Source organism: Podarcis filfolensis (assembly GCF_964270895.1).
Source record: "Podarcis filfolensis genome assembly, chromosome: 3".
In the NCBI taxonomy this organism is placed as follows: Eukaryota; Metazoa; Chordata; class Lepidosauria; order Squamata; family Lacertidae; genus Podarcis; species Podarcis filfolensis.
Genome location: NC_139606.1, coordinates 121,910,059 through 121,925,131, shown reverse-complemented (window position 1 = coordinate 121,925,131; position 15,073 = coordinate 121,910,059). Strand labels below are relative to the sequence as shown.

The 15,073-nt window shown below is 45.9% G+C and overlaps 1 protein-coding gene across 10 annotated transcripts; it reads right to left on the bottom strand.

Moving 5' to 3' along the window:
* Positions 1-372: 372 nt before the first annotated feature.
* On the bottom strand, positions 373-14,696 carry LOC310758493 (uncharacterized protein). Of its 10 annotated transcripts, none has more exons than XR_014545821.1 (9): positions 14,272-14,635; positions 13,699-14,104; positions 12,325-12,829; positions 11,533-11,614; positions 8,991-9,073; positions 5,719-5,845; positions 3,428-5,345; positions 1,816-3,342; positions 373-1,708 (listed from the first exon to the last, which is right to left on the bottom strand). XR_014545821.1 is itself a non-coding variant. In XM_083605001.1 (7 exons), the coding sequence occupies exons 2-7, from the start codon at positions 12,736-12,738 to the stop codon at positions 3,312-3,314; spliced, it is 2,655 nt and encodes an 884-aa protein (XP_083461127.1). In that variant the 5' UTR covers positions 12,739-12,829; positions 14,651-14,696; the 3' UTR covers positions 373-3,311. The 10 variants fall into 10 exon arrangements, 4 of the variants coding, with proteins under 4 accessions (XP_083461127.1, XP_083461126.1, XP_083461125.1 ...); XR_014545822.1 differs by having other exon boundaries at positions 13,791-14,104; positions 14,272-14,612; XR_014545818.1 differs by lacking the exons at positions 13,699-14,104; positions 14,272-14,635 and adding an exon at positions 14,651-14,696.
* Between the last annotated feature and the right edge of the window lie 377 nt (positions 14,697-15,073).

Below are 15,073 nucleotides of genomic sequence, written 5' to 3'. Positions count from 1 at the left end.
TCTGCTAACCCAGAAATAGTGCTTCAGGTTAAGAACTTTGCTTCAGGATGAGAAAAGAAATTGTGCTCTGGCGACGCGGCAACAGCAGGTACTTCACCTGAGGTACCACTGGATTAACAAATCATTGTTTTTATAAATGCATTCTATTTCTCCACAATCTACACTCCTATGTTGCAAGAGTAGTCCTATCTTGTATCCATCGTTCAAAGGGGACCATGGCATTATCTTTCCAATGAATCAATATCAGTTGTTTAGCAGAAGGAAGGATGCAAAGAGTACATTTACATTAACCCATTGTCAATGCATATAAAGTTCATATGTAGTTCGTATGCACCTTAATACTTTCCTCCAAAAATGTGCAAGCTTCGGGCATCCCATGAACATATGTTTATTTCTTTAATTTTTTTATTCATTTTTCATTTTCGTTCATTACATACATCTCAAATTCTTAACATTTCCTATATATTCCTCCCTCCCTCCCCTCCAAGACTTCCCCCAACTTGCGTTTCTGGTTTGTTTCTATTTTCACCCACTTTGCTATCTCTCAACAGAAAGTTATTAATAACATAACATCAAACCTTAAAAACATAAAATTAAAATTAAATACATCATCTTATTTCACTATCTTCCAAACATTTTCTGATGCTCATAATGTGAATGTTTATTTAAATCTTGCCATCAAGTCTATTGCCTTTCTTTGTTTCTGCAAATATATTATGAATGGTTCCCAATCTTGTTCAAAGTCTCTGTTGTCTTTTTCTCTTAGTCTTTCTGTCATTTTTGCCCGTTCTGCATAGTTCATCAACTTCTCCTGCCATTGTTCTTTAGTTGGTATTTCTCCAGTCTTCCAATTTTGTGCAATCAACATTCTAGCTGGCATTTATAAAGTCCTCATTTCTTTTGGTATGTCTTGACCTAACATATCTAATAAAAAGGCGTCAGGTTTTTTTACAAAAGTTATTTTTAACATTTTCTTCAATTCATTGTATATCATTTCCCAGTAGGATTTTACCTTCTTACAATCCCACCACATATGATAGAACGTACCTTCTGTTTCACATCTCCAACACTTTTTCTTTTCGTTTTTATACATTTTTGCCAATTTAACCGGTGATAAATACCATCTGTACATCATTTTCATATAATTCTCTCTCAATAATATGCAATCTGTAAATTTCAAATTTATTTTCTACAATTTTATTATTCATGAAATTGTATATTATGTCCTACATCTTGCACCCATTTAATCATTACTGATTTTACTTCTTCATCTTTGGGCTCCCATTCCAAAAGGATGTTATATGCCTTTTTTAATAATTTTGTGTTTTCTTCTATCACTTCCTTTTGGAAATTGGAAGCCGAATATGAGAAGCCTTTTTTGTTATCCTCCTTAAATATATCCTGTAATTGTCTATGATGTAACTGACTTTGAAGATGTTCTTTGATACGATGAAATAAAAGGACATCCCATGAACATATGTTTCAAAGAAGTAGCAGCAAAAGCATTTTTAGAATTGGACACCTTTGGCCAGCACTGGTCTACCCTGACTGGCAGCAGCTCTCCAGAAGGGGATTGAACTTGAGACCTTCTGCATGCCAAGCAACTGCCTTGCTGCTGAACTACAACCTTTTGCCAAATAGAGGAGAAAAGCAAACAGGTATGTAGGGATTCTTACCACTTGGTGTTGAAACCTCTTGCCTCTTGGCCCTCCAGATGTTGTTGGCCTACAACTCCCATCATCCCTAGCTAACAGGACCAGTGTTCAGGGATGGTGGGAACTGTAGTCCCAAAATATCTGGAGGGCCGAGTTTAGCCATGCCTGTTCTTAGGCCAGGGCTGAAGACTAGGGAAGGTCAGCATGTTGCAGTGAGCAGGAACAGGGGTTCTGCTTTGGGCTCCCCTTCACCAATGAGCAGCCTTTGTGGCCTCTGCTTTGCAGCAAGGGCCTCTTGGGCGCAGGAGAGAGGCGTTGGGTCTGCTCTCTGGACCCTTCTTTACCTTCAGCTGTAGCAGGAGCTATGGCATCTTCTTGGTTCTCTTCCTCTCCCAGGCCCTGATGGGTCCAAGCTGCTTGCCACTGCTGGACAGACAAAATCCTGACAAGACTTCAACCAGCTTCCTATGTCATGGAAGGGCCTTACTGGGCAGAGACACTCGGGTTGTAGGGGCTGTGTGCTGCTATACCCAAAGCCACTGCCTGAGGCAAGACTTAGGGCACCTTGCCTCATGGCAGGGCTGGTGTTGTATTTCTTTTTAAGGAAAGAATAGCCTTTGGGTGGAACAATGGGCTAATCCAGCTGCAGAGTTATTCTTAACCTTTCTGGAAAATAACAAGAAACTCACCCACCACATGGAACCACTGTTGAGGGAGCTGCGGATGTTTAGCCTGGGAAAGAGGAGACTGAGAGGAGATACAACTGCCAACTTCAGATATCTCAAGGGCTGCTCCAGGGAGCAGGCTTGTTTTCTCCTGCTCTGGAGAGTAGGACTCAAATCAATGGCTTCAAGTTACAGGAAAGGAGATTCTGACTAAGCATCAAGAAGAACCTTCTGACAGTAAGAGCTGTCGACAGTGGAACCGTCTCCCTTGGGAGGTAGTGGACTCTCCTTTGTTGGAAGTTTTCAGCAGAGCTTGGATGGCCATTTGTCAGGGATGCTTTACTTGTGAAAAGGACCTAGGGGTCTTAGTCCACCACAAGATTAACACGAGTCAACAGTGTGAGGCAGCAGCAAAATAAGCTAATGTTATTTTAGGCTGCATCAACAGACATCTGGCGTCCTGATGATTGGACGTGATATTACTGCTCCCTTCTGCCTTGGTCAGAACATACCTGGAGTACAGGGTCCAGTTCTGGACGCCACAATAAAAGGAGGATATTGTCAAGCTGGAACACATGAAGAGGAGGGAGACCAAAATGATACACCACCCTATACCCAGAGTTCTGAGCTGGATATGTTTTGTCCCAAAAAGAGGAGATTAAGAGGAAATGTGTCAGCCATCTTCAAATGCTATGAGTCTCCTTGCGGTGAGTTCTTTGATGGATTGTCATCTTAGAACTCTGCATGAAGCTCTTTCCACATTCTGAGCACTGATATGGTTTCTCCCCTGTATGAATTCTTTGATGGAATGTGAAACTTTTCTTCCATTTGAAGCTCTTTCCACATTCCAAGCACTGATATGGTCTCTCCTCACTGTGAATTGTTTGATGGGAAGTGAGATATGCCTTACGACTGAAGCATTTTCCACATTCCGAGCACTGAAATGGTCTCTCCTGACTGTGAAGAATTTGATGTAAAGTGAGACTTTTCTTCAATTTGAAGCTCTTCTCACATTCCAAGCACTGATACGGTCTCTCTTCACTGTGAATTGTTTGATGTAAAGTGAGACTATTCTTCCATTTGAAGCTCTTCCCACATTTCAAACACTGGTATGCTTTCTCACCACTGTGTGTTATTTGATGGGAAGTGAACTGGGATCCCTTAATGAAGTCCCTTAAACATTTGAAGCTTTTATATGGCTCTTCTTTTCTGTGAATTCTTTCATGTAAAGTGAGACTATCCTTCCGACTGAAAGGCTTTCCACATTTCATGCAGAGATATGGTTTCACCCCTGTATGAGTTCTTTGATGGGAAGTGAGGTGGACCTTCTGACTGAAGCATTTTCCACATTCAGAACACTGGTGTGGTTTCTCCCCTATATGAATTTTTTGATGGGCTGTGAGCACAGCCTTCTTACCGAAGCTCTTCCCACATTCTGAACACTGATATGGTTTCTCACCTCTGTGAATTTTTTGATGGGCCTTGAGCACAGCCCTGTGACTGAAGTTCTTTCCACATTCTAAGCAGTGATGGGGTTTCTTCCCACTGTGCGTTATTTGGTGGGAAGTGAGATTGTCCTTCCTACTGAAACTCCTTCCGCATTCCACACACTGATATGGTTTCTCCCCTGTATGAATTCTCTGATGAGCCTTTAGCTGATCCCTCTGCAGGAAGATCTTTCCGCATTCCATGCACTTATGGGATTTCTCCCCGCTGTGAGTTCTTTGATGGGAAGTGAGATGGGTCCTATTCCTGAAGCACTTTCCACATTCAAAACACTGATATGGTTTCTCTCCTGTATGAATTCTCTGATGAGCCATGAGTTTAGCTCTCTGACTGAAGCTCTTTCCACATTCCAAGCACTTATGGGTTTCCCCTTCACTGTGACTTATTTGATGGTAATTGAGATCGGCCCTATTCCTGAAGCTCCTTCCACATTCCAAGCAGTTATATGGTTTCTCCCCTGTATGAATTATTTGATGGGCCATGAGCACATGTCTGTGACTGAAGCTCTTTCCGCATTCCATGCACTGATACGGTTTCTCTCCTGTATGAATTCTTTGATGGGCCGTGAGCACATGTCTGTGACTGAAGTTCTTTCCACATTCCAAGCAGTGATGGGGTTTCTCTCCACTGTGAGTTATTTGGTGGGAAGTGAGATGGTCCTTTCTACTGAAGCTCCTTCCACATTCCATGCACTGATATGGTTTCTCCCCTGTATGAATTCTTTGATGGGCTGTGAGCACGTGCTTGTAACTGAAGCTCTTTCCACATTCCAAGCACTGATGCAATTTATCCCCTGTATGAATTTTTTGATGAGTCTTCAGCACAGCCCTGTGACTGAAGCTCTTTCCACATTCCAAGCACTGATATAGTCTCTCCTCAATGTTAATTCTTTGATGTGAAGTGAGACTACTATTCTGACCGAAGCTACTTCCATATTCCAAGGACTTATATGGTCCCTCCCCTCTGTGAAATCTTTCATGTAAAGTGAGACTTTTCTTCCATTTAAAGCTCTTTCCACATTCTAAGCACTGATATGGTCTCTCCTCACTGTGAATTGTTTGGTGTGAAGTGAGACTATCCTCCCGACTGAAAGTCTTTCCACATTTCATGCACATATATGGTTTCACCCCGGTATGAATTGTTTGATGGGAAGTGAGATGACCCCTCTGACTGAAGCTCTTTCCACATTCCAAGCACTGAAATGGTTTCTCCCCTGTATGAATTCTTTGATGGGTAATGAGCTTAGCCCTCTGGATGAAGCTCTTTCCACATTCAAAGCAATGATGTGGTTTCTCCCTGCTCTGAGTTCTTGGATGGAAAGTGAGACATTTCTTCTGACGAAACGTCCTATCATCTTTTAAGCACTGATAGAGATTCTTTCCAACAGGATTTATATTATGGGAAGTGGAATAGGAGCTCTGAATATAGCTCTCTCCACACTCTAAATATTTATACAGCTTCCCCACTCTGTGAATGTTGTCATGGCCTCTCTTGTTCATAATTTCCAATCCATCAGCACCTGCATCAAAGAGAGAAACAGACCATCAGGAAGAAATGGAGCCTCAAATTATTCAAATTATGGAACACTGCTAATGAATGTTTGTGATGTATGAAGAACTGAAGGGAGTTAGATCTGAGGCCTTACTACAGGGTTCACTGCCTTTGTTGACTACTTCTTCTTCTGCCAGTTATATTCGAGAAGGTGTGGGCAGCTCAGACCAGCCTGGTCATGGTTTAAAAAGCATATGTGGGGCAAGAATATTTGCAGACAGAACAGTAGAATCAAGGTGAGCTGTGGGGAACAAGAATCCCAGATGCTGTTGAGCACCATCAAAAAATTTATAATGTATTGGATTTCAAAACATATATTATGATCCAGCAGGAATCCTTACTGAGAGAGTCCACAATCCTACGATTGTCCTCCATGACTTCCTTATGCAGAGCTCTCTGGTCAGGATCCAGCAACGCCCACTCCTCCTCTGTGAAATACACAGCGACATCTTGAAAGCACAGAGGACCCTGAAAGAAAAGGAAAAAGGTCCTCTTCTGAGACAGCATAAAGATTCTCTACTACACATTGCCCGGTTGTTTTCTGTCTGTTGATTGTTGTGTTGTTTTAATGGGATTACTTTGATGCACACTTTGATCCATAGGTACTGCCTACTTTAGCATTTTACCTTTTTTTGCTCCATAAGACGCACTCTTTTCCTCCTAAAAAGTAAGGGGAAATGTCTGTGTGTCTTAGGGAGTGAATGCATACAGACGGCTGTGGGATCCCTCTGCCGCCGCTGCAGTTGCGAGCAGAGGATCCATGGCTCTCCTTCCCTCCCTCCTCCCCGGCTCGGCTCACTGTAAAGCAAGCAAAGCGGGAGCCATGTAAGCGGCTTCTCTCCCGCTTTGCTGCTTTAAAGCGAGCCGGGGAGGAGTGATGAATGGGCTCCCCTACCTTCCCTCCTCCATGACTCGCTTTAAAGCAGCAAAGCAGGAGAGGAGCTGCTTACATGAGAGGAGGCCGCTGGGGTCCTTGTGTCGGGTCTGTTTGGGGGCGTGCTGCTCCCCCGCTTGTTGCCTAGCAACTGGTCTCGCTAACTAACAGCTAATCAGTTGTAACTCTCAGGCTACTGGCACAGCCATAAAACAAACAAGAGGTGCTAAAAGCAGAGCTGAATAGACTATATCAGGTTCAGTTCGAGTGATAAGAAGCCACTGGCAGCAACAGAATCGGAGCAAAAGTGTAACTTTTACAGTAGAAAAGAGGTAGGTTCGCTATTGTTAGGTAGCCACGTGTACAAACAAAGTAGAAGGCTGCAAGGAGGAGCGCATTTACACAGCTAGTGGCGAATTCCCTGCAATCCAAGTCCTGCTCACGTGCTCAAATCTATCCTGCCTCAAAACAAGCAGCGGAAGGAAAAGGCTGCAAACTGTTAAATGGAAAAAAAAAAACCCAGGCACAGGGCAAACAAGTAAAATAGCAAGGGAAGGCAGGCGATTCAAAGCCAGCAGGTGTTTTTAAAAGTGGTGCGTAGCCAGCAACAGCTGCAGCAGCCTCAGCTAGCAAAGGTCCGCGCGCTCCCTAAATGGAGCAATGAGGCTGCAGAGGGACGACAGGGCACAGGAGAGGCTGGATTGGGAAGGATGAAATTTAAACAACCAGCAGCAAAAAAAAACCACCTCGAGTTCTGAGCCACGAGCACAGTGAAAACCAGGAGGTAAAATAGGAAGGATGCTGGGGACAGGAGGGCACAGGATGAGGGAGAGGGAAAAATTACGCAAATCCCCCAGCGTCTCAGCTGATCCACTGGCTCCTTGAGCGTTCATGCTAAACAAACATATAGCTCCTGTCCCTCTCACTCTGATATACCGGTAGTTTATTAAATAGTTTAGTACAACATTTGATTCACAACCAACCCCGTTTTCCTTCTCTAAAAACTAGGTGCGTCTTATGGTCAGATGCGCCTTATGGAGCAAAAAATAGGGTAACTGAATAATTTTATTGTGCATTTTAATGATGGGTATTAATCTTTGTACTACTGCAATGGACTACTTTGGACTACTGCAATGTGCTCTACGTGGGGCTACCTTTGAAGGTGACCCGGAAACTGCAATTAATCCAGAATGCGTCAGCTAGACTGGGGACTGGGAGTAACCGCTAGGACCACATAACACCGGTCAGAAAGATATGCATTGGCTCCCAGTACATTTCCGAGCACAATTTAAAGTGTTGTTACTGACCTTGAAAGCCCTAAACGGCCTCGGTCCAGTATATCTGAAGGAGCGTCTCCACCTCCATCATTCTGCCCGGACACTGAGGTCCAGCTCCGAGGGCCTTCTGGCGGTTCCCTTCGTGCTGGAAGCAAAGCTACAGGGAACCAGGCAGAGGGCCTTCTCGATAGTGGCACCCGCCCTGTGGAACGCCCTCCCTTCATAAAAGGTAAAGGTAAAGGTACCCCTGCCCAGACGGGCCAGTCGTGTCCGACTCTGGGGTTGTGCGCCCATCTCACTTAAGAGGCCGGGGGCCAGCGCTGTCCGAAGACACTTCTGGGTCATGTGGCCAGCGTGACGAAGCTGCTCTGGCGAGCCAGCACCAGCGCAGCACACGGAAACGCTGTTTACCGTCCCGCTATAAAGCAGTACCTATTTATCTACTTGCACTTAAGTGTGCTTTCGAACTGCTAGGTGGGCAGGAGCTGGGACCGAAAGATGGGAGCTCACCTCGTTGTGGGGATTCGAACTGCCGACCTTCTGATCGGCAAGTCCTAGGCGCTGAGGTTTTATCCACAGCGCCACCCGATAAGCAGCTATCTTCTCTTTAAAAGACATCTGAAGGCAGCCCTGTTCAGGGAAGTTTTTAATATTTAATGCTGTACTGTTTTTAACACTCGATTGGAAAGTCAGCCAGATCGGCGGGGTACAAATAATAAATTATTATCATCATGATCATCATCATCTTCTTCTTCTTCTTTGTGTTAATTGATTATCTACCACACACTGCTTGGTTATTTTCTGCCCGTTCACTGTTGTGTTGTTTTAATGGGATTATTTTGCTGCACGTTTTAGGTCTGGATGCTTATTTTAGCATTTCAGTTGATTTATTTTACTGTGCATTTTAATGATGGGTATTAATCTTTGTGTGAATGGGTGTGAATGGGTGTAACTTCAAATTATTCTGTCTGTGGAAGTATTCCTGTCTGCCAGACAGAATGCTCCCTTCTCTACTCCTGCTGTGCGATGCTTGGGGGGCGATGGGACCCTCCCTCTGCCCTACAGCCAACTTCAAGGGGCTCATGGGGGCACAGAGAGGGGGAGGAGGGGAATCCCCTTGTGCAGCTGATGGGGCTGCTGAGGTGAATCCTGGCCACTGTTTGCTATGGCTTCTCAACTTCTTGGAAGCTTCTCAACTGCTTAGAAGCCTGATTAGATCAATATAGAAATATAACTGCAACTACTGATAAATCATATAAATAGTGACATTCCGAAGCCCAGCTAAGGAGAGATGGCTGTTCATTCCTGTCAGTACATAGAGTTTCTCGAATGGCATTGTCCATCTTTGTTCAGGACAGAGGCTTTGACAGAAGCCAAGAGGAGGAGAAATTCTTTCCGGCCCAGAGGCTCCCTGGCTGCCCCACTCCTCTGACTCTTTCCCCACAAAGCTCTTTCCCCATACCAGATCTGTTTCCACAGCTGCTGCTTCTCCTCCGTTCTCATGAAAAGATGGATGAGGAGGTCTGGGGGGCATCCATCTCTCACCTGCAAAAGACAAAGGTCAGAGGGAAGCCATCAGCTCCTGCGTCTCTCAGAGCTTCAGCAGCGCTTTTCAGGCTACAGACAAGCTAATCGCAGGTTTCCATTTTCCTTCCTTCCACCCATCTGTCCAGAGCTTTATCAATATGTCTACCCAGCTGGGCAGAAGTCTCTCCTGCTTTTCTTTCAGTGTCACAAAAGGCTTTTCTCCTATGCAATGCAGTTAAACCAAAGCGCCCTTTTGCTCTTTCTTTGAATGTGAGGTAATCAGAGGTTTCATCTTCTCTTAAATCTGAGTATATTTCCCTCAATGTTCCACATATCTGTGGCGCAAAGAAAGCATCCAATTTTCCTCAGGAAAGTCCAAACTAAACAGGAATGCCTGTACATCACCACCTTGGACATACTTAGGAAATCTCTTGAATTAGCTGAGGTAAAATCTCCACCGCCCACCAACGGATGTGGCAGTTCTGCTCTCAGCTTCATTTCCTCCATTTTCAAAAGAAACATGTATTTTTCATGGCCCATCTTGGCCTCCCTTTCTCTTTCTTCTTGGGCTAATCTGGCATTTCTTTCTTTCTCTTTTTCCTCATGAGCTAATCCGCTCTCTCTCTCTCTCTCTCTGCCATATCCCTCAGCCTGCATCTGCACTAACTGTCGGCTGTAATTCTGGCCTGCTCAGCTGCTAAGTTGCCTTTTCCTTTTCTTTCCCTGTTTCAACTTCAAGTCTTTCTTTCTCTGCTTCAACTCTGGCCAATCCTAATCTTAGTCCCATCATTTCTAATTCAGTATTAGGATTCTCCTCAGATGCGGCAGCTCCCTGCCCTGGCTCATCCCGAGTCTCTTTTGCTTGGTGCTTGCTGGCCATTTTCTGACAGAAAATTTTCCTTCTTTTAATAAGATAACCTCAATACTTTATTAAGCTGGTTGTTCTGTGTCTGTGGGCATGTTTCTATGTGGGTTTTAACTTTGTATCACGGCGTTGCCACCAATTAATATGCAGCAGCCCTCTCTCTCCCTGTTTCCCTCCCTCAGGTGAAATTCCCAATGGAGAAGGAATCGGGAGCCTCTTTGGGGAAAACAGGTTGCAAACAGACTTTATTATAACGGATGTAAACAAGGGGTTTGGGTTCTTCTTCTTCCACAGAAATGGAGCAAACAGTGTGGTTCTTCACCACGGCACAGTGCTGTTGCTTTTTATTAAAACACTGGCTGTATGCTGCTCAGGCTTTCTTTTATACACTGTCGTGATCAGGTGGGATTGCTATGAGGAATTATAAAAAATATGGAGCAAGCCATTTGGGCCAGCAATGAAAGCATTGCGTTGACTGGGTTTGAGCCATTTTGATAGGATTTCTGATCAATCCATGCCTCTGCGTCTCTGTCCTATTTCTCTGCCTGACAGGCAAATATAAGCATTCTAAACTGAGCCTGGCCTTGGCTGGGGAGGGCGGGGTATAAATAAAAATTATTATTATTATTATTATTATTATTATTATTATTATTATTATTATTAAACACAGGCCAGTTGCTTCACCAGGCATCCTCAGTACATAAAAATAGGTCAGTTTAATCTTTAGATAGATCTTAAGGGGCAGGAAGACGGTTCAGAAGACGACGGTAAATACTGCCATCCTTCCAGGAGATGGTAAATACTACCCATCCTTCCTCTCCTGTTTATGACCTCCAGAGTTTCCTAAATCCATTCCTCTAGTCCTGTTTTATTTACTCTCAGCTATGTCTGCATGCTCAAAGTAGTCTTTACAGTTAAAAGAATTTCTTCTGATCTGACTTTGTCCCACGTGGGTTTTTTTGAAATGCTCAGAGGAAATCCGACTGGTTCTTACGAACACTGTGTAAAAAGTTCTTTTGTGAATAAAACGACCTGGGCCAAGGGGTGGAGAGGAATTATTATTGGCACTTCCTAAGTCTCGTGTGTATTCTATTAATCAGAATCCAATCCTTCCTTGTTTTGGGGACACTACAAGACGTCTCCCATAGTTCAACTGGATTTCCGCTGGACTGTTTCCCTACAGACCCCCAAATCCTCCTTGGCCTCGGAATCCCTCCTGCCCTTTCCTGTCAGAGGATTCCCTCTGAGGACCCTTTTTCCTGTCAGAACTTGTGGGGCTGTGTCTTGTCTATTTCTACAGGGTTCTGCCATTCAGAACCGGAGAACATCTCCTGAGAGTTCTTGCCTATCCTCATCTTGACCCCGGTCAGAAGGAACTCTCCGCACAGAATCCCCTCACAGACGCCATGACTCTCCCATGCCATGACTCTCCCACACCGTCTCTCCCTCCACTCCAACTGCCTCCTTGGAGCTCTGGCCAATCAGGAGCTGTTGCCAGGTAACTGTTTGCTGGCAGGGGAAAAACACTCAGGGACTCAACCCCCTAAGATGAACACAACCCACAGATTAGATTCAAAATCCAGAGAATAAGGAAAAACTCCTTCCTCCTTACCCAGCGGCCTCCCTCTGGCATCCAACAGAGTCTTCTCTGCCTCACAGGAATCAGGGCCCATTTCTGCAAACAGATCCTTCCGCTGAAAGAGCAACAAGGATTCAAAACAGAGAATGGGGAATGGCCGAATAAAACAATTTGGGGGAGCAGATCTCATCCCTTGCTTCCCCAAAGTGGGTGAGCCATTAGAAAAGCATTTGGGGAGATTCTCTTTCATATTCTTGTGGTGGTGGGCCCAAAAGGCCACAATAAATGTGATGTGTACTCCTGTAAATCCTTGAGTGTGCTTCTAATAGAGAATTTATGGTAACCTGTTACTTTATGAAACTGATGATTTTGCAAGTTGCCACCCTCCATTTGGGGCAGGAATATAGCTAATATGTAAATTATAAAGATACAGCTCAAGTTGTTACATGGTGCTAATGACTACACGTAACACAGGTTCCCAACATGTGTATAGCACAATGCAACAGAACACGGTGAGAATCAAACCTGAATCAGCATAAATTGCCAGAGCTTATTGCGCATGTGTAAAACAAGAAATGAAGTAATGAGGTATATGATTGGTGAAAATTGAAAAGCTTTGTTTGAAATGTTATAAATACCACCACCTGGACCACTGGGCAGGGTTGCAGTTTTGCGGAACAAACCGACTGTAACCTATTGCTTTGCAATAAATGTTGGACTCCTCACGTTTCTGAGTTTTTATTGGCATAAACTCAGGAGATAAGCTATTTTTGGCTTATAACATTCTGAGCCCCTTGGGAGTTTCCAGAGGAAAGTCTCTCTCACCTGCTGCTCTGCTTGCTTTCTCTCCTCTGCCTGACTCAGGAGGAAACCTTCAGCCAGGGCTACAGCCTGGGAACTGGTCTCTGCCCCACATTCCCTCACCCAGCTCTCCATCTCCAGCGGAAGGACAGCCAGGAACTGCTCCAAGATCACCAGGTCCAGCATCTCAGCTTTCGTATGACTTTCTGGTTTCAGCCACCGACAGTCAAGGTGGTGGAGTCGGCCGCAAGCCTCTCGGGGTCCTTTGGTCTCCTGAGAGCCGGACTGCGTCAACTGCTGGTTCTGCACCTCTGAGCAGAGGGTGTCCTCCTCACCTGGGATCTTCTGCTCTGAGTTTTCCCATAATATCCCACTGCTCCCAGTTTGGAGGGCAAGGCCTCCTCCTGCCTCAGGGCCAGCTGAGTCTTGCTCATCCATTGGTGCTCTCTGGAAGCCTCCAAGAGATCGGAAGGAATCCTGTAGTCTTCTGTCGAGTTCTGTCTATACAATTAAGAGTTGCTCACAAATCCTACAAAGCAAATACATTGTTCTGTTATCAGATTGATACAAGGTCAGGAGAAGAAGCGAAGATAGAATGGTGATGGGTAAGTGAGTAATTTGTGCTGAATATAATTTAGACACTAGGCCATAGTTGGGGTCTTAAGCTGGGGACCCTCAAGAGTGCTCTCTCTTCCTCTCCCACCCCCACTTCAGGGCATCTTTCTTTCCTGCCTTTGCCTTATTTTCTAGCACTTGGAATCCCCAACGTCCTCAAGGCACACTACTTGGGTGGGGTCCTTTCTTGTTGTTCTGAGGGCCGGATGATTACCTGGCCAACCCCTCAAGGGCTAACTGGGCGAGGTCTTTCTGTTTTAAATATAGTTTTAAAGTTTGCATTTATTAGTACAGAAAGTACTGATCTGATGCGTAGAGATCTTTCCTATTCTAATTAGTTCAAGAGGGTTCTGGAAGCTTCTTTGTGTGAAAGAAACAAGCAGAAGGTCCCTGATGTCTGAGTTATTCCTTCAGAGAAGCTGAGTACTGCTGGATTAGTCTGTCCCTGTTCTCTCTTCTGTCAAGGTCATGCTGACTATAAGAGAAAGGCCAGAAGGAGCCTTACTCTCTCTGTCTTCTCTTTCTGTCTCTTTCCCTTCTGGTGTGGTATTCTGTATATAGTGTTAAGCTTTAGACATATTATTATAAGCTATTGTAAGTTTAAGTTAAGTCTGCTGCAAGTGGATTTCTTATACATGGTGCCAATCCTGAATGTTTGGATTTGTGACTCTTAGGCTCATTTGCCTTCAGTAGCAGCAAAGCTCTGCTGGATGAAATACAACGGCCTCTGGTCTATTTTGGGGAATCCTGCAACGTGTTTAATGTTTACTCTGCTAACTCTACGTTGGAATCTGCTCTGGACCGATGAGTAGAATTCCATTCCATTCCTCTGCCACGAAAACTTCAGGGAAGGGGAGGATAGTAATAATAATGACCACAATGATGATGATGTTCCATTGCATAATCCCCACGGAGCCATAGATGCTTGGGGGTCCTCCTGCATCCCACCATCTCAGGGGAGGCTCCGGTGGCCTCGCTGACTAGGTTGGGACAGACATGACATTTCCAGGGTATTCCAGGCTCTGGATCCGAGGGGATTATAGCCCTCTATGCGAAGCTCCCCTGGAACACGACTTGGAACCGGTCCAAAATGCAGCAGGAAATTGAAATGAAATCGACATTGGAATTAGCAATCTGACTTGGAAAATCCTGGAAGATTCTCTAAGGCTCCTTTCTGCTGGCAATTTTGCTTTGAGGATCTCAAGGTCGCGCTGAGCCAGGAGGGAGAAATGCCCGCGCTCAGCAGCTGCTCCCTTTCTCTCTCTGGCTTCCGGTTCAACCTCGTCTGTCTCCTGCTTATTTCTAAAGGTCTTGCACCGAGCCCGTGTCTTTCAGGAGAGGCTTCTTCTTTTGGACCTTGGACTCGGCGAGTTTTTCTTTCCCTGTTACAAGACGCTGCAGGAGGAAGACCTTCCTCTTCTCCGCCATAGCTGTCAACGTTTCCCTTTTCTCGCGAGGAATCCTATTCGGAATAAGGGGATTTCCCTTAAAAAAGGGGAAACGTGGACAGCTATGGTCTCGCCCTCCATCTTCCCACCCTTTTCCTTGATGGGGCCTTTATTTTATGTCCAAAGGTGTCCCTCCGGCTGCATCCTCTGTCAAGGAGGGATCTCCCCCTCCGCCTCAGGGGCCGGACCCCTCGCCTGGTCGCCGGCTGGGCCAAGGGGGGGCAGAGGCCTCGAGCCGAGCAGCCCCCCGGCATCCCGGGGACCCCGAGAGGGAAGAGGAGACTCACCGGAGGAGACAAGAGGGGGCCAGGGAGGGGCTCCGGAAGACCCGCCTCCGTCATTTCCTGTCCTCTCTAGCAATGCGGCGCAGCTGCTCTTAACCCTTGGCCCGCCGGGCGCGCCCAGCTGGTCCCTTCCGAGGGAGGTCTCGTTTGAGGGGAGGAAAAGGCTCGGCCCGAAGCAGGGAGCCGAGAGAGGGGAAAGAGGAGCCCCCTGCTGCCTAGGGCTGGGCGGGCTGGGGAGAGGGAGATCGGAGCATGTGCAGAGCGCCCTGCAGGCTGGCTGGGGGTCGAGCAGCTCCAGGGACGCGCCCCCTCAGGCAGGTGGATGCACCCCTGACCCCCCCCCATGGCCACTCCCTCCTGCCCGCCCTCTCGGGGGCAGCCTTGCTCCTAGAGTCCTGGCCTCTGGGGGTTTCATTGCTGACACAG